The following is a 19,677-nucleotide window of genomic DNA, read 5'->3' on the forward strand; positions in this document are numbered from 1 at the left end:
CTCCTCCCCCCTCCCCCTCCCCCTCCCTCCTGGGCATCTCTGAAGTCGCTCACTAGCTGGCAAAGCTGCTGCTGCTGCTGCTGACATGGCAATGCTCAGGTGTCAGAAAGCGGAGCTGAGGGTGCAGTGTGTCGTCTTTAGACGTGTCAACAGCCACCCAGCACGCCTCGACCAATCAGAGATCAAATGAAAGAGAATTGAGGAGGGGGAGGAGGAGGGGCAGAGGAGTGTGTGTTAAAGTTGAACTGAAATTTGAATTTTCCTCCCTTTTTAGAGTGAGAAAATCTAACCTATAATAATACAAACTGTGAATATATTAGTTTTTCAAAACAGGAGAAAAATGTTTTGGGACATATTTGCAGGAACAACATCTATAAGCTTCAAGCCGGGAGGTTGAAGGTTGATAAGCTGTGTGCTTATCCCGTCATCATAACTTCTACAGGTATCATAATTATGGATTCTGTCTATATTTTCCTCTGTCTCCTTCAGCAAAGCAAAGACACAGGACAATCTCCTCTCTGACTCTTCTTTTAACCCTCTCACCCCAGTCACCACTATAGAGGTAGCAAGGAAAACACCTGCATGCTGGTACAATAGCAGACTTATCTCTACTATCCCTGGCAAACCTTGAAAGATAACAGATTTGCTTCCTCCGCAGTTGAAGATGATCCTCCTCTTCCCCACCACTCTGTGTGTGAGTTATTGAATACATATCAGGCCAAGTATCTATTACATGAACATCACAGTTTCCTTCAACAGCTCTCGACTTGAAAATAGTGGCTACATCAACATCCCAGTTGCAGTTACAACTGGAAAGTTTTGATACATCCAGCTCAACCTGGCTCTAAGTAATGTGGAAGACCCTGAAAACTTCACATCTTACAACAGCCAAACTAGACTGTTGTTCAGTGTAATAAAACCCAAATAGAAAACTCTCACGCAAAGCAACCCTGAAGTCATAGAACTGTACTGAGATATCTCAAGATGTGAATGCTCACTGGCTGGTAACACGACCATAATTCCCATTGCCACGTTCCATCCCATATGGCTGTTTACTGTTCACATTTGTTTGATGAAGAGTCTGAGATCGTGTAGGAAGTAGGAAGGAGGAAGGAGGCACCTACTGAGCATCACAGAGACTGTATTCACTTGAGGATTGAAGGAGCACCTCCCTTTTCCAGATTCGGTCCTCGAGTCAATGTGAAACACTTGTTCCTGTCACAGAAAAAAAGAAAAAAAGAAGAGGAAGTCAGAGATTTTGAAGACAGTTTAATATGATAAGTTATTCAGTCTGGTGAACTCTGCTAAAATAAAACTGCATGTGTGAGCGTACCAAATGCCCTGTAAGCTACCCCTGCTCACGTTTCTGTCCCTATTGCTTTTAAGGAAGCACAAAAAGCAGTCCTGGCCTGCTCTGCCGTCCCTGGCCCATGTGGGACAATAAAAAAAACATTCCATGTGGGAGGAGAGGAGGAATTTCCCTGTATGTGTTGGATAATAATTCCTCCATCTCAGGTGGAAAGGCTGCCAAGTTTCAACTCCCCTCCTGGTAGAGGACTGGATGGTCCAACCTGTCTAAATTATAAGGTTTCTAGGCCCATCCCTATTCAGGTCTGGCTCGCGGTGGTGTTGATACTTCCTTGAGCATGAGTGACGTCAGCCCAGCAGTATTTTCTCAGGAAAATGTTGCTGTTTGCCAAGAGGCTCTGGAGGTGGACTGACTCCATCTGGTAGGCTCTGTCATTAAGCTCTACAATACAGAAACTGTCCATTTTTAACAAGTAATTCGATGTTGCAATGAACCTTAAAGGGCCCCTCCATTCATAAATGTGTTTTGCTTATCGCTACTTCACTTGGGTGTTTGCAAGATCACCACTTGCGTAAAAGTTTTAAGTAGTTTATGGCACTTTTTTGGGGAAAAACCATATCAGATAGATTATTAAGATCAGATCATTTTTATGTGTCTTAAAACATATCTAGCAAGGAACTTTAAAATTATCTTTCAACAAATGACAACTGTTTGAAAAAATGAAAGGGAAGCTTCTGTGTAAACAAGTGGAATAATTACACCCTATAAAAATGTAAAGACCGAATAAAAATCTAATTGAGTTCAGTAAGATAGATGTTTTATTGCAGCGTATGTTTCACTATGTATCTGAGGGGCACTTTCAAGAAGTAAGACACAAACTCACGACACAAAACCACTGACACATGCAAATAACCTGTCTGGTGCAGCCATCCTATCGGGTTTCCAAACAACATAATAGTCTGGGGCACGTTCTCAGGGCAAAGGTCCGCGCTGTGAGCTCGGCGTCAACTTCTCACTGCAGCAGCTTGTTATACTTAACAGATCCCTTCTCCTCAGACACTGACATGTTTGAGCTGAGAAACTGCAAACAGAGCAGTCTGACTTTCAAACAAAAAAAAAACAACAACAAAAAAACAAAAAAAAACCCCAAAATGACAAAAGGCTCTTCAGTGCGGAAAGAGCCTGGTTGGAAGCTCTCTCACTCTGCCTATTAGTGTTTGGCAGCGGTCGGCAGTCCGCGGCTGCATGTTGTTCACTCAGTGAGCACTTTTCTCCTGGAGGGCTTCCCCGCACTCGCTTCCAGAGCTGTGTGGCCGGAGATGAGAGCGCAGCGCCTCGAAATCTGCCCCCCATCCCTTTACATTAGAGCTCCATTTTCTCCCTCTTATCCTCAGCATCTCCTCTCATGTGGCATCAAACCGATTACATGAAAACTTTGCTCATATAAAATTCTGAAGTCTTTCACTTTTTTTATTATCACATGGTGACACTTGTAAATTCCTAACAGACCAGTAAAAGAATAGAAACAATCATTATCTGATGCTGCACATGAATTTAAGATAAGATGTGCTGACACTGTGGCAATTTCATATGTGCTGGTTGTCATCCAGTAATGTTGCACTCCTTCCAGTAGAAAGTCGTGTATAGAAATTACATTTAATGTATGTTTTGAAATATATAAAATCTGATCAAAGCATATTTCCATATCTCTTGAGGAATTTTGTTAGATTTACAAAGTCTCCTATCACCAAATCCCCTTCAAATTATTTTAAATTTAATAATACTTTATCTAGATGTTCTTATTTCACTTTTGAGATCATGTTAGTGGTTTAGTAATATTCTGCAGCCTATAGTGTCTCCTAAAATATTTTTAAAAGCCATTGTCCCCAAATTGTGGTTCATTCCCTCAAGAGTTTGTTTTTATTTAGTGGAGCGAATCTGTCGTCATGTGCCCCACCTCTGGTCTTCGGCCCCTGTTGATGTAAACGCAGACGGGACTGTACGCTCCGCTACCGCACATGAACAGATGGGTTCTGTTGTAAGGCTGCACCACTCGGATGAAGTTCCCACAGCCGTGCTGGAAAACACAGATAAACAAAGAGACATGTTAAAAGTTCAGCAGGTGAGATGCAGTAATAAAAACGTCACTCAGATTCATTCGATAGAAAATTTTAAATCTGCAGTAGATTGTTGTGAAGAGACCTTTTATAAGATGATCGTTTCTTGCACCAGACTTTAAAGGAGCTATTTCTAGGTTTTGCTATTGCTACATAGCCAACGTTAGCATTAAGTGTTAATGCTAACAGCCCTCACTGTGTCCAAGAGGTTACATTACGCCCTCTGAGCAGTGTTTCTTCTTCAGGGTAGACTGGATGCTGCAGTGACTCGGTATTGGAAAGTGATAAGACAGTCCAACCGACTGAGGCTAGGTGGTTAGCATGCTAACTTCAGTACATGAAACAAAGTAATAGAAATAGAATACAATAACTAGCTAATATTGGCTTATAATGTGCATTAATGATTCAGTTCGTTGGCTCTTCTTCGCTTGTGGTACCTTTACAATAGCTTAGCATTTTAGCTAGCATTATCTCATGATCTTCACTTGTATCCACAGTGGCCATTATTCAGCAAACATTACATAATGTCACTTTAATGTTATTTAACCCCCCCAAAAAAAACAAAACAAAAAACAATATGAAAAGCAGATGCCTCGATCCATTCTGCTGCAGACATTATGGCACTATAAAAAATAATGACTGTTTTCATATTGTTTTAATCTCAGCTATGACACAATGCACTGAAAAAAGACATAACAAAGGATAAAGTTTATTTCCTGGTATGCAGCCAAGGAGAACACCACATCCAGACCCTGTTTATCTCTCCTGAACTTTTTTCCATATGAGGGAGTAATTCAAACTTATCTCACTTGTTATGACGCGTGAACAGCCACATACAGCACAATCAAATGATCCCACAGCTCACTGGTCTGGTATTAAGGCCAGTGGAAAAAGAGTGTCAGTGGTATATGTGATATATCGAGGAAAGACAGATTACTGATCTCCATATATCTCTGCTTCCACTTCCCCAACCCAGCAGCAGCAGCAGCAGCAGCAGCAGCAGCAGCAGCAGCAGCAGGAGTGCTGGACTTGGTGGCTAATTAAGCCTGAGCTTGCAGCACACTGGTGGAGAAATGAAGATAGAGAGAGAGGAAAGAAGTGGGGAGGAGAGTTAGACGTATCCAGGGAGCCGCCAGGAACTTGGCCATGGCCGCAGGAATGGCAGCTGCGGCAGCTCACGGTCGGTGCACAGCTCCACTGAGAGCTATCGAAAAACAACTGAATTTTCACCCTCACACACCCATCTCTGTTATTTATCTTTCTATTCTTTATCTCTCTCCATGTGTCTTGCTGTCTCCTCACTTTTATCACTGATTCATCTCATCACCCTCTGCTTCAACCATCACACACCCACAGGGTCTGGAGCCTGTTCCCGTATCTGATGTCAGTCTCACAGAGCCACATATACAATGAATATATATACATATACATAGTCGTATCCTGTTTTATTTTCCTCTCGTGATACAAACGCAACCTTTGTGACTGTGCCAAATAAACAGCATCCAGCCTCATGGCCTCAAGTTCAAGTGCTGACCACGCTGAGTTTAAAGTGGTGGCTTTTGAGCGAGCGGCAAACAGACTTAATCAACCTGGCTCTATATTCCTCCTCATGTGCCACCCTCCGGCGCAAACAATGTGCGCTGACTCTGTGGAGCTCTGCTTGACCACAGACTCTATCAGAGAAGAGGAACTTAATATATACAGATGGGGCGAGTAACCATAACAGAAGCGCTGGGAGCGGACTCTGATTCAAATGAAGAAACTCACGAGAAAGAAGACGGCTATTATGGATGAAAAAATACACTGCGCTGAAAAACAGAGAGGACTCAAAAGAGTTGGAAAAAGTGACCTGAAAAAAAAAAGAGCAAGGCTGAAACGGAAACTGAAAGTTTTAGAAGCAAATCTGGCAGGGCTGCATGCAGGAGAGGGGATGACAGAAGGGGGGGGGGTGACACAGTGTGGCTCCACACAGAGATGGCTCACCCAAATATTTGTGGGAGCCTGTCTGCAGCAGGCGGTCTGTGACTCAGAGCAGCACAAATCACTCATTGACTGGAAACAGCTTCTTCTCTATTTCTGCAACAGCGTGTTCTACAAAACCCTGGTTCTACTACCCCAGCTGCTGTCAGAGACCGGAGAGATGGTGTAAGACAGACGAGCAGCGCTTGTCCTGGTGGGATGCTTTTTATTTTCACTTGTACTGCATCTTTAAAAATTAGGCCTTTAATGTATGTAAAAGCTTATTTAAAAACTAAGCCCTTATTTTCCTCCTCTATTCCCCTGCCCTCTGCACTGTAGTGTCTATAGGCAACTGTGCATGTGCTCGTTTCAGAACAACCCAATTAGAGGGAAACAGAGGCGGAGGGGAAATCAGTCTTCTGAGTGTAGCTGTATGTCTTCATTAAATCTTGTTGCAGCTAACAAGTGCTGCTCAGAATCAGGCCGGGTTATGAAACCTCTGCGTCAATGAGCTGTGTCCCATTTGCAAACTTTGATTCTGGTTTATTTTTTCTACAGTGCTCCGTGGCCCTCAATCCGCCCACGCTTCACTCTCGTCCTGACAAACGGCGCCGATGCCAGGAGGACTCCGAGCCAGTCGGTGACCCTGCAGACATCTGCTGCCTGTAACACATGTGGTTGGACCTGACACGAGCTTGCAGATGGGAGAGGGAAATCCCAGGAGGTGCTACATGCACAATTCCCCTGTGGACCCACTTGGAGGAATGGATCTGGAAACAGCAAAAACCTTTAGTCTAGATCTGGACCATCTTGCCCAAAAAAGCATGATGGCTAGTTTTCTAACCAGTTGGACTGCTGTGAGTTCAGCTTTTCGTTTGTAAGAGGAAGAATGTGTTATTTCTTCACAAAATTACATAGCCTTGCTTTAAAGAATGTATGAAAGTATAATTGAAAATGAAGCCAGCATTGAATTGCCAAAAACTGCAATTTTGGCTCCAAAAGTGAGTCAATCCCTGTAAACTCCCATATTAAAATGCCTAAATTTATAGCAGAAATAAACATCTTTAGAGCCTGGTACTGGTGCGGTTTGGGTCTTTTCCCCCTTCGTGACAACTGTATGAGGGATGAACTTTTATATACCCTGTTTAAATTTTCTTAAGGCTTAAAGTTATGCATAATTGGGGGCGTGGCTGCTTTGAGTGACAGGTGGGTGAGCGTATGCTTGCCACAAACATGTAAGCATGCACCGAAGTCTCAGCTTCACACGCACCCCCTCCTGTTTGCCCATTTTTGGAGTTAGGCCGAGTCAGGCGCTGCCAAGATGGCGATGGCAGAGCAGCCCACTCCGCTCTCCAGAAACCTAATGGTGACGTCACGTGGCCTACACCCTTTTTCATTTACAGTCCAAGTTTGGAACTGGCAGGAAATACTCACCAGCTACTAATTAGTTACTTTTGTTATTTATTATCATTATTTATTGTTAGAATTATAAAAAGGCCCCAAGTGATCCAACATGATGGTTTTGGATAGTTTTACTTTTCTTACCGTAGGATCCTTGCCTGCCATCTGGCATTCCTCTATCTTGCTGGTAGACGCAGGCCAAAACACCTGGTGGTAAAAAAGAAAAACAAACATTTAAAGCATTTAAACTGAAAATTGGGAAAATAACTCCTGGAAACCAGTGAGAGATTTAGTGAGAAGTAAAATGAATATGAGTGAGCTGAGGTTTGAGCATATCCTGCTCATGCAGACAGAAATCACAGGGAAACATTTGTTTTGGAAACCAAAACAAAAATGTCCTGAAAGTTTCTGTTTGAGTGTCAGTGATTACAGCCGACTACCGGCTGTGGAAAATGTGTGTGTTTTCAAACCTGGGAGAGGCGCTTAAAGGTCCAGCTCAATGAATATATCAAGCAATTTACTTGGACAAAATGGATGCGGTGCAGCTCTCCCTAGGGGAGCCTAAATGCTTTTCCATCTGTTTATGCATTTCATGCCTGTCAATTACACTGAAGATAAGTCCTCCACTGCATGCAAAATCAGTTACCAGAGAGCTCGAGCATTTTTATAGCTCTTTTGAATGACCTGAAAATTGTTCTGATCATGGCAAATGTGTGGTAATTTGCATATCATGGCACAGATTAGAATAATGTGTACTGCAGTGGTTTTACGATGTGCCTCGCGTACTGTTCAGTTTAACAAACATTTTATTTTCTCCTTTGTGGTGGCCAGAGAATAGAGATGCAGGCTGCCAGCACTGCATTAGAATATACAAACAAGCATTTGCTGACCTTAAGCGTGCCATGGGTGATGTTGTTGATGTCCATGGAGAGGACGTGGTCTTTACAGCCCACATACATCCTGTCCTGGTCCTCGTCCATCTGCAGGATCCTGTAGTCCATGGCCTTGTCTGATATACTGTAGTGTTCAAAGGACTGGGAGGCCTGCAGGTCTGAGACACACACGGAGGAAAAATAAGCTTGTATCCACACTGAGATGAGACGAGAGGCATTTTCTTCCTGTTTCTACTAAATTAAACCCAAGAGAAACAGCTGCACGCAAGCCAACATTAATCTCACTCCGATCAGAATAAGAGATCTTCAAATTATGTCCACGCTTGAGCCCAAGAGATCTGAAAAGAAAACTCAGTACGACTGTAATATGACTTTTAGGATTTCGCATGCTGGTTTTTAAACACGCCTCAGTTCTTGTAATGGGCGAGCCGAGCCACTGCTGCAAATATATATTCAAGGTGCAATGCAGCAGCAATTTACAAGTATACTGCAGATAGTTATTATCATATATAGTGTGACACAGAGAAGCACGGCCAGTTAAGTTGAAAAAACATCCATAATCCCTCTCTTGTGTATTAGGAACACATGCAAAAGAGACAATTCCTACAGTTAAGATCACTTAAGACCAAGACAAGACCAAGTCAGACCAGCCAAGACTGTGTCAATACCAGTCCATCATGATATCCCTTGGTACAATCATATCAAAATGTGATAGGAACTGGATACTAGTGATGCGGTCAGTCAAATTATGGGTTTACTTAATCTAACAGGGTAAAGGTTCATATTTCTTCAGAAATATAAAAATGAGGTGTTTTCATAAATTAGACAAAAAGTTGTGTTATCTTTTATAATCTTTACTTTATTTGTAAGTCACTTTGGACAAAACCATCTGCAAAATGAACACATGTAATTTAAAATAGTGATTATAAACCTGAAAAAAAGAGGTGGCTGAGAGAGTAAAGTCAGAATCAAAAGGTTTTAATATTCAGAAAATGATTTAAAATTAAGATCATTCTTATTTCTAGAAAGATAAAAAGCAGTCTGTTCTGAACAGCACGGACTGAGACTTAATGAACACAGCCTGAATGGCTCCTGAAATTGATCTCACAATGATTCATTGGTAAAGACACTGCCTGTTTCACCTAACTTTCATCTAGTCAATTAAAAAAGAAGCTGCATCTAGTGAGAACTTGTTGGGAGAGATACAGTATATACTGTACACCGCAGAGTCTCTTCTACTCATTAACAGCACACATTGTTCACACACACAAAGTAAACATGCTCAGACAGTTATTTTCAGCCTATTTGCTCCAGAGATAGAAAACTCTCAACTATACCATCAAAGGCCCTCACTGTTGAAGCCAAACTCATGCATATTTATCACTTTTTCAATCTGCACTGAGAGCAGGGGGTGTGGGGTGTGTGTGTGTGGGGGGGGATGTAGATCCACACCCTCAATTTCCTCCCCTTCACTGATCCTCTCTGGGCTTTCTTTGTATTCCCTCCTCTAATCAACAAACAGGTTGCCTATACTTTGCTTCAATGCCGTGGGCTAAAGTCACATTTTCATTATTGTGTGACATACGCTTTTGAGGCTGGGGCCTTTTATCTTGAAGGGAAGTGGCTTTTTCTGTGGCACCCCTCACTCTGATCACAAGCTGTTGTTTGGCGGATTTGCCATGTAAGAGCTTGGAGTGTTTAACTTTAAATAAAAGACAAGTTAACCACTTCAGTTGCAGGCGAGTTTCCCACGACTCTTCACTCTCTACATTCACCATGTTTAGGTAAATCGCCTTATATGGTTAATGCCTTGAAGTGAGAGCGGGGTCTTTTGGAGGCAAGAGCATCATCCGGCGCCTAATCAAGAACATGCACACAAATATGATTATGTTTTACCTGACTTGCCAGAAACAAAATTAAAAGTGAAGGTGCCCTGTCAAGCAGATGTGTGTTTAATAAAAAGAGAAACTTCTAGAGAGAGAGAGAGATCGCATCAGTCTCATGCTTCAAAGCTGAGAAGATAGCATCACAGATATCACAGAGAGCTCAGTGCAGAGGCAATATTATCCTAACGCTGGAAAGACCAAAGACGTTACACGCCTTGCTCTGCCAGACTGTGAACCAAGGGTGAAATACTCACTTACAGCTAATTAAAAACATGCAAGGCTCCAAATACTGCCAGAAAAAAAAATCTATTTTATACATCTTCCCAAAATAAGGCAATTCTGGAAAACCTTTTAAACCACAATACTGAACCTCATCTTTGTACTGGGGGGGGCTTAATTTAAACATTCCTCTAGCTGATGCTTTTCTGGAGCACAAGAAGGTGGCAGCTCTCATTTAACATGCAGCTGTTTACAATGGTTGGTCTGAGCAAGAGTTTTTGTTTTACAATCGATCATTATACTAGCTCATACAGGCAGAAATAATCTCAGCGGTTGAGTTAAACCTCAATTGGGCAGCAAAAGAACCACAGCTTTTTCAGTTATGTAGCCTGTGAAAAAGGCAACTACACAGTGCAAAGCAGCTACACAGGGTTTTCTAGTTGCAGTTACCTTTGCTGAGTCACGGTTAGCACAGGAGAAAATGAAGCATTTTGTCACAAATATGGAGGAAATATTTCAATAAACTAGTTTATTAACAATAAGACCGATCACTGTGATGTAAGCAGAGATTTTATTGTCAACTCAAGCCTCATGACTGCTGTTTGCTTTTATTTTAAAAGCAACTTTAACGAGCTAAAATAGCTTTAGCTAAGCTAAGCTAGCTATAGTGAAGTTAGAAAAAGTTTGTGTGCTAATGTGCATTTCTCATTTTATATATACTGTATATATAAACTTAACTCAAGGTTCACTTACTCTTTTTTTCAACTACTTCCCTTGATATTTACTGGGCCTGTACCTTGAAGATTGTAGAGATGGAGACTATGGTATTATCTCCTCTAACTTTTAGCTCAGCCTTAGCTATTTTAGCTATTTTATTATTTTAGTGATAGTAATAGTAGCCAAACTAGTCCTTTGAATATCAACAACTTTCAGGCTAAATTGCTCATTATTAGTACTATCAGGCACACATACAAATTTAAGAATAGGGGTCGGGGGCGCCCTGGTAGCTCACTTCGTAGAGCGTGTAGCATATGCTAAGGCTAAGTCCTTACAACGGCGCCCTGTTCGAGTTCGCCCGGGCCCTTTGCTGCATGTCATTCCCTCTCTCTCTCCCCTGACTTTCCTGTCTATCTCTACTGTTGCTAAAGAAATAAAGCAGAAATGCAGAAAAAAATTATCTTTAAAAAAAAGAATAGTGGTCGTTAAAATACACAGGATTGGCCAAGGTTTATTGGTTTCTTGATTAAACAATTTATCATTTGTTGATAGATAAAGGTGAATAGCATCTAGTCAATGCTATCTTTATTGATTTAAATTTCTCTTAACTTACAGAGTACACTTTTACTAATTAATGATACTGTATTATTTAATGACCAATGTTTCTTTTTGGCATGTGAATATGTAGTCTGAAAAATGAGGTACGCTGACTTTTAACACTCGCCTCTTCCCACTGTCAATTAACTTTGACATTAGGGTACACTCATGTCTTTTCAGCTCTCTTTCTGACAGCATCCATCCAGAACATTCCACAAGGGGAACAAATTGTTCAGATGGGTGTGGTGTCGGGTGAAATAACTGTTTAATGTTATGGTAAACTTTGTATTGTTTTCTCAGTAGGGGGAAATAGGAGACCTTCATGTTCCCTCATGAGGGTGGAAGGCCAGTTAAGCCTGGTGCAGAGACAGGACGCAGCAGGGGTGTGTCACATGGACCCGGCTTATTCACCGAGAGACAAACCGAAACCCTCGGGAGCCCACATACCTTTGGATCCTGTATCTTCTCAGTGCTCTGCTTTCAATCTCATGCAAACATATGAGTCATGCACTGCACTGCTGCAGCATTGTAAACCAACATTAAAGTTGCCAGATGGTGCACCTGCTCTGTCAGGGAGAATGAGGGGCTGCTCTGAACAATTGTCAAGGTTTCTCTGAGTCATTCAATGCATGCGCTGGGACCAGGAGTTTACAGAATCGGTGCCAGCTCATAACCTTCGTATGAGGTCTTTGTCGAGTGAGGCTGCTACTAGTGTTGAGTCCAAATTAATTCCCACAGTGGCATCTTGTCAACTTTTTTGGCAGCGTAGCCTTGTAAATCTTCCAAATTAGATGTCACGAACAACAATTCATGAAAACAGAAAACAAAAGCTGGAGCACAACTGTTTTTTGTTTTTCGTGTCTGATGAAGAAATCCTCTGGACCACATGTGGTTCGTTAGTCATGAGTTTATGTGCATTCCTCATTGCTGAGATCACCCCCACCACTCCCGAGATGGACGAGTGTCAAAAGTGTGCGTGGACGACATTACTCTGGCATGGTCGTGCATCTTGTTGTGGATTTGGGGTGTAGATTTATGCGTTCTGTTTATGCTGAAGGGTAGAATGCAGAGAACAGAGTAATAAACCAGGCTGTTTAAGGGCATGGGATCTGTTTTGTCCTTCTTGCTGCTGTCCTCACTGCAGGTGGAGAAGCAGAAAGAAAACTGAAGAAAGGGACAAAGAGACGGAGGGAGCAGGGTTGGAGCATTGACAGTTGGTGGGTTTTCTATTATGTATGCGCGCAGGTGGGTCTTACACCGCCCCGTGGCCCTCACAGCAGTCCCCAGTGCCCTGCCTTTGACTTTGAGCTTCGACCCATGGTGCCCTATTGGTTGGAGGGCAGACCAGCGCTGATACAATCCACCCTGATCCATGCGATGGACAGTGGGGTTGGCCGAAAGGGCAAGGCGGCGACTGGAAGACTGAGACTTTCTCTCTCTCTCTCTTTGATGTAGGTTATTTGTGTGAAGTGGTCAAGCGGAAGCAGCACAAAAGCCTTTTGTTGGGCCAAGAAATGACAGGAGTCATTCAATATTAAACAGCAGGTTGCTTTCTTTGCTGTAGAAGGGGTCGTATTGGCAGAAAACCTTCCTCACATGTTGGCAGATGGGCTGTAAAGCAAATTAATGAGAAAGAGCGTGTAGATCAAAGTTTTGCTCAAAAGATTAGTTGATTTAATGACCCAAAGAGAATAAATCGACAACTATTTTAATAATTGTTTGTTTAAAGGGAGACGCCTGCATTTCCTTTCCTGCACTTTCATAAAGTTTAGGGACTTGTGAGAGAGAGGGAAAAAAAACCCAAGCAGGTCAGAATTTAAGATGAACAGGCTGAAATATCTTTACTTTTAGACTCTTATAAAGTCCAAAAACACTCGCCCCCCCCCCGAAATCTGAAGTCTTAGCTTCAGTCCAAGATAACCCTAATGGCAAGGGAGTTTTCTCAGACTTTAGAGACCCTAACACTAACCTTTGTTCCAGTTTACTGTTGTAAAATGAGTGAATTCTTTGTTTTCAGACTCTCAAATGTCAGCCTTTCTTTGATTAAGATCATTGTAAATAAATATCACTGGGTGACATAAGCAATGTCCCCCCAAAGTCCAGTAGTAGCTGTTCTGGAGCTTTTATTCACAAAAAAATAATGTTGTTTTGTGTTTAACTGTTGGTCAGACAAAAAAAATGCAGTTGTTTTTTTCAATAATTTTTATGGACTACATTATAAAATGATTAATCAAGAATAAAAAAAATAAGCAACAGATACAGGCTTAAATCAGCGTCCAATCTGCAGAGGTGGTCTGGTGTTGTAACAGTTGGCCTAATAAACGCACATTAATCTTTCAAACATGTACGCAATGTCAGCCGATCCTTGACTGATATCCTATTTGGAGTTTCAAAATTAAATTAAATTAAATTAAATACAGCCTTTGTTTCAAGACAACAGATTGCACTTTTTGTTTGTGCTGTCTCCACAACAGCCTTGAAGAAAAGGATATCTGAAGAAACTACAAGCTGTGATCATTGTGGCAGGTAATTCAGCACTCTGTAAACCGCAAGAGAATCGATTGTTCACAGGAACACACACTGGGGTAATAACCCAGAGAGGCAACAAGCTGCCGAGTCCCGCAGAGTTAAAAAAGAACATCCTCTCTTATGCGACTGTGGTGAGAAGCCAAGTAGAAATAGAAAGAAATGCGGGCAACAGGACGGGACCTGTTATTGTGGCCCTGTTTGTATGGCAGCAATTAAAGCGCAGGGGAGATTGCAGTGCTGGAGGAGAGGCAACAACCACAAGGAAGCTTTCCTCAGGTTTTCAGACTTTCTGTCAGACTTGGCCTCCACAATTGTTTGCATGATCAGATAACCGAGTTTTACAGCCATTCTTCCAGCAGTAAACAATGCCACCATGGTTCTGGTTTGACATGTCCATACAAGGAGCTGTTTGTTGCAATGCAGCATTGTAAAAATTAGAGTTTCACAGTGGCTGGAAACTATGCAGGATCTTTATGAGAGAGGCGACTGTAGTTTTGGACTGCCCGGATCTGAGGTTTTCAGAGCTGATGCCAGCTGACCGAGCTGGTATTACTTGAATGGCCTAAGCGTCTTCTTGCAATTTGATGAGAGATAGCAAGATGTGGCAGAACATGAAGGGAAACAGTGCGGCATGATTGGTTTATTCTGAAATGGAATGTGGTGGCAGAAAAGTGCTTAACACTAAAAAACACATCTGTAGTTTGTAAGATTCCCCCTACTGTTTGCCAAATGAGGGAGCTGCCTCATGAAAATCCTCATCTGCAGAGACTTTTCTGTAAACACAACATGAAAAACAGCACAGAGCAACAACATGGGATTATTTTGTCAGAACATGAGTTCAGCCGTCGTGAAGCAGGGATGAACGGCTTCAATGAAATTGACTGGGAGTCTGGAGTGTTGGGTTTTTTGATTAACACCAGTGTCTGAACACAAGCCAAAAGGTCCCTGCACCTAATTAACACTTGAGGGTCAGACAGTGGGGCCAATTACAAACCAACCTTAGTGTCTCCCATGCAAATCAGCCCTCATCAACTGGCTTTCTACCTGAAAGGCCAGCATGAATAAATTAACTCCATGCTAATGAGTCTGGCTTTCTATTCATCTCAAGGAGAACCTGTTCTGCGGTTGTCAGGGGCAGCTGGTGGGAGGACCCCAATCACCCGTCTTGATAAATATTGAAGCAGGGGCTTATACCGCCCCCTTGCAATTCATGTCTCCTCACAAGATGGAGTAGGTTTCATCACGGAGGCCTGACTTCAAACCCGCTGCCAAATACCATTCTTCTTTGTCCGGACAATGCTAAGAGCTCTTGGGTTCAGTTCTAGATGGCTGCACTTACCTAATACAGTGCTGGCCCACTTGTACATACTGCGCCAGTAAAAGACTTTATCCTGGCAACTGACAGGCCCCTCTTCAGATAAAAAATGACTGTTGGCCGAACCGGACGGTCATCCATCCTCCTGGGGGACTCAGCCCAATGGTATACAGTAATGACTGGTGGCGTATAAATATGGCAGAGGGGAAGTTAAGGTGTCATTTCAGTGGGAGCAGACCACCCAGGACGTCCTGCACTGGCTGACAGAGTCGTCCGATTGTCTGTCCAACAGACATACTCCTAATTCCCAGGCAAGGCTGCACTCAGCACTCAAAATGCAAACAGCATGCACAAAGTCACTGTACTGCAACTACTTGTCATGGACAGATGCCAGCACTGGCTCAGATAGGGAAGGCTTTATATAAACCGTGTCTCATTAATTTCCCAATTGTTGTCTGTCACCAATTATCTATATCCAGACTTTCGTAATAGGAATCATATGACTGCACAGAACGCCGGCGCGTTTATGTATGCCTTCTCTCACACCAGTTTACTGAAGCAGACGACGTATCTAAATATGACGTGTGAGCCAGGAGTGTATTTGCTCCCTTGGCTATGCGCATGTGTTTGTGCAGAGTGATGTTATCCAGCACCAATGTCAACTGCCGGTTTCAGTGCACGGCTGACCGGCTATGGTGTTGGGTAATATTCCCCGTTGGAGCTGAAACTCGAGATGACAACCTGTCCATCATGCTGCCCCGCCAACCAGCTAGTTTGCGTTCCCAATGCCCCAATTAGCACCTGGCCTCCCCTTCACATGTCACCGGCAGTCGATCTTTGGCACAGAACCAACCCGTCAGCCACGCTGCCTTTTAGTCGACCTCTCACCTGCTCACACCAGGAGCCTCCAGTTAAGACAGTAAATCTGTGATTTTACTGACACTGAGGCTCTTGCAGCGACTCTCAGAGCGAGGGGAGGCTTGCAGGAGATATGGGTCAGAGGCTTCTCAGAGTTGATGTGTTTACTAGTCATGGAGGACAGCCAAAGCAAAAAAGAAAAGGCTCAACCAGGTGGGACTTGTCTTCTCTGCCATCCTCAAGGCTGAACCTGAGTGGACGCTCTGTGACACGATGTCCCTGAGGTCACGGGGAGGTGTTGAGTGAAGGTAGAGATTCGCTGTCAGGGCAACAATGACAGATGCACCTGTTGAAACTTTTGCAGTTGGCTGCAGACCTCAGGAAAAAGGCTGTTTATGTACTCCTTTGATCCAGATGCTTAAAGAAAATCCATTCATGTCATAAAATGTTTCCAGTAACGGAAAATTAATCTGTTTTATTGATAGCAAATGCCTTTTTTTTTTTTTACCTCTGTAATGTTAAGCCCTGCTCGGCTGATGGAAGAACTCCAATATGAGAGTAGTTTTTGAACAGTTCAATACCTGAAGCTTACAACAGCTACACAAGCTACACGATAACTTACATAAATAGTGTCATAAAAATAGACTACTGATTTGTGATAGCGCCAACCTCCAACCCAAGGATTTTCCAGTTGACCTTGGCTATCCTTGAAGAGATTCCATCTTTGTCCATATTGATGGTCATTGATTACCTTTCAACATGTTGCGGGGGAAGAATAATAAAACATTCATCAGGGGTAGCAAGGTCAGCCACAGGAATGGCTAAACACAGAGACAGACGGAGAAAGGCGGGCTGACAGAGGAGCTGTCAAACATCTCACACTCCATCAGCCCCAAGGCGGTGCAAGCTGGAGCTCATCGCATTCGCTTACCCTCCTGCAGAAAGTGCCCATGCTGCAACTCAGGTAATTAGATGGACATCTTAGGACATGAGTCTGGGGAGAATGCAGCCACACACTGACAAATAGCTCTCTTCACGCTATCTATACAGCATTATTCAGGTTCAGAACACACACAGACACACACACACAGGCACCACTAAACTATAGCTATTTGTAGCGTGTCTCTGTATGCCTTCGCCGACAGCTTTGACAGGACCTATGCTTTGCCTTGCCAAGAATTCCCCATAATCACAGAGCATCACTGATTTTTTACTTCACAGGCTCTATTTTGTTTACCACTGGAAAGTGGAGATGCTAATGTGCAGGTCTAATGTAAGACAGAGGCAGGAAGATGTCTCAAGTTAGACAAGATTTAACCTCAAGGCACAAAGGAAGTACTCCAGGTCTGCTTCTGGCTTCTTGACATATTGATCTTTAACTCTTTGCCCTCGTGTTGACCCCAAAAGACCACTGCATACCATTACCCATACAAGTCTGTTGTCTGCATTGCAGGATACATTAAAATACATTTCTCTAAAATCCTTCAAAGGGACAAGAAATGTGATATGATTCATTATAAGCAGTTAAACTTTAAGGAAAAGACGACCTTGTGCATCAAATTATTCTTTCTTCCACTCATATTAGATTTAATGACATTACCTTACTAGAGATTCATGTAATATTGGCAAGACTTCGTTGGATTGACAGATCGCTACAAGGAATTCAGAAAATGTATTTTTCAGATTTAAATTAGTCACGGTTGCCTTGAGATTAAAGTATTTGAGGTATCTACTTAGCAAAACAGCTTGGAGATTTTGCAGGTTACAAATCTGGAAAAAGGCGTAGTTTTAACAATGATTCAGCAGAAAGGTTTGCAACCGAAATGCAGTAAATTCAAGGAATGCACCTTGAGGCACTCACCACGAGCAAACACACACTCTTTCTCAGACATACTGGCATACACACACTCCTGAAAACCCTCACTGCCAAGTAAACATCCTTAAAAGACTGACATCCACCTACAGCGTATAAACAGTATCACTCCCATATGAATAATAGGGTGGGGTGGGGGGTGGGGGGGGGTGGAGGTAGTAATGAGGCATGATAAAAGAGAGTAGGGATTCGGTGTATCCGCTCTCTGAAGCCTGGTAGCTGATCCCGATTCCTGCGAGCGAAGCCCATGTGGCTCGTACCAATGTGAGGGAGTGCTCATTAAACTACACACATCATCTTAATCAATCTCTCCTATGTCCTGACTAGGCTCTCAGCCAAACGTGTGTGTGCAAAAATCAACATTATCCACACAAGAGCAGGTGAAGGCCTTTCAAATAAACATCTTTCAGGATTTCACATACATACTGTATATATTTCAAAGTTTATACTGTATTGGTTACTGGAGGTTCGCCAGAGCAGGGTGAGACCGCTGATGAGGTTAAATGATCCTGATCATGAACACCCAACTGCCAACTGAAGGGATAAATGAGGCTGAATCGTTGATCCCACCATCTTGGGAATGGCATTTTGGCAACAGCAGGACCAACCTCAGATACAGTAGCAGAACCAATATGCAGCTAATTCAATATGCTGTGCTTTCTGAAAAACACCCTTCTCCCAGTTTACAGCTACAAAATCAGTGTGTGGCTGTTAGCGTCATTGCAGGAGGTAGCGTGGTCGTGTTAATACTACACAATAATAGAACAGCTACTTAAACAGTATCTTATTCTCTCCGCTAATGCAGTATGTTGTCTGAGCAAGCATTACATGTATTCAAAAATCTGGAAGCTGTTAGACAATGTCTAAAATTAACAGCAGTGCTATGTTAATCCTGTCTGTCATCTCAACACCTCACAGACAGCCATAACTCACTATTATTGCTATTTAGCTATTTAGCTAAAGCTTTTAAGCTGCGGATCCATACTAGGGTTGGGCATTGATATATCAGTCTTTCAGTACCAATACATTTTCCAAAACCCATACTATAAGGAATATAAACGTTTTTTCATCCCCATTATTTTACGGCAGGCAGCTCTACAAGAACTTTGCCTAAAACTAATGGTCTGAAATTGGTCAACTTTTTCATTAACATCAGTGAATATTTAACCCAAGACAAAACTACAAATTTCACGAAAAACTTTATTAACAGCCTTCGGTAGTTAATAAGACAGACACATTTTGGATGCAACCAAACAAGTTAAATTTGCAGCCGCCATAGTTCTGAAAGATTGTTTAAAATTAGTACCTGACAAAATGGCTGCTAAGTGTCCTAAATGTGAAGAGATGGTAATGATGCATTTGGACTAGAGCTGCCACTTTTACTCAAAATTTGAAGTCCATATTCCAGCTGACCGATTGCATGTGCTACGGCTATTGTCGCACTCTTTGCTAACGCGCCATGGAGGAAACTAGCGAGCCGCAGAACAGAACGAAACCAAATCATCAACAAAGTAATGAGTGATAGCATTTTATATTTGACACTATAGAAAGTAAAATCATTGGATAAAAGGTAAAGCTGTTTACTGACTTCATGAAATACACTTCACACTTTACAGTAACGTTAGCTTGTCACTCAAGAGAAGCAGGAGGCATCATCCCTACAATGTAGTTTAGGATTAGTTCAAGTGGATTATCTGCATCTGAACTAACTGAAATGATTCATCAGTTCATTCAAATTCATTTCATTCATTTTTTTTTTAAAGAAAAATTCATGTTACAGCCCCAAAGCTGAAGGGCTGTTCAATGTTCAAAACAAGCCAGGCTGTGCTGTAATTTCATTGTAATAAAATAAAAAAAAAAACAATATGTCAACCATAATTTTTAATTGTGTTACGATGAGACCACATCTGTTATACCAACTACATCAGTCTAGACTTTCAAGACTGTTTTCCACAGAAGTGTGGGCAATAAACTTTTTAGTTTCTGAAAAGCCGGACAAAATAT

At 42.3% G+C, this 19,677-nt stretch overlaps 1 protein-coding gene and 1 long non-coding RNA gene across 3 annotated transcripts in view; one reads left to right on the forward strand and one right to left on the reverse strand.

The window, feature by feature from the left end:
• Nucleotides 1-19,677, reverse strand: part of sema3c (sema domain, immunoglobulin domain (Ig), short basic domain, secreted, (semaphorin) 3C) — a 46,754-nt gene that overhangs the window by 14,791 nt on the left and 12,286 nt on the right. For both annotated transcript variants that reach the window (XM_023413120.2, XM_023413119.2), the window contains exons 3-6: nucleotides 7,677-7,837; nucleotides 6,931-6,993; nucleotides 3,267-3,386; nucleotides 1,125-1,215 (exon numbers count right to left, since the gene is read on the reverse strand). In XM_023413120.2, the coding sequence (XP_023268888.1) occupies nucleotides 1,125-1,215; nucleotides 3,267-3,386; nucleotides 6,931-6,993; nucleotides 7,677-7,837 (435 nt within the window). The remainder of the gene's footprint in view (nucleotides 1-1,124; nucleotides 1,216-3,266; nucleotides 3,387-6,930; nucleotides 6,994-7,676; nucleotides 7,838-19,677) is intronic.
• On the forward strand, nucleotides 5,379-6,459 carry LOC147818738 (uncharacterized). The gene is made up of 2 exons (XR_015437679.1): nucleotides 5,379-5,599; nucleotides 5,944-6,459. It is a non-coding gene; the product is annotated as an uncharacterized LOC147818738 (long non-coding RNA).

This window comes from Seriola lalandi, unplaced genomic scaffold, assembly GCF_002814215.2.
Source record: "Seriola lalandi dorsalis isolate HSWRI2012SDOR001 ecotype SW California unplaced genomic scaffold, Sedor1 jcf7180002054504, whole genome shotgun sequence".
In the NCBI taxonomy this organism is placed as follows: domain Eukaryota; kingdom Metazoa; phylum Chordata; class Actinopteri; order Carangiformes; family Carangidae; genus Seriola; species Seriola lalandi.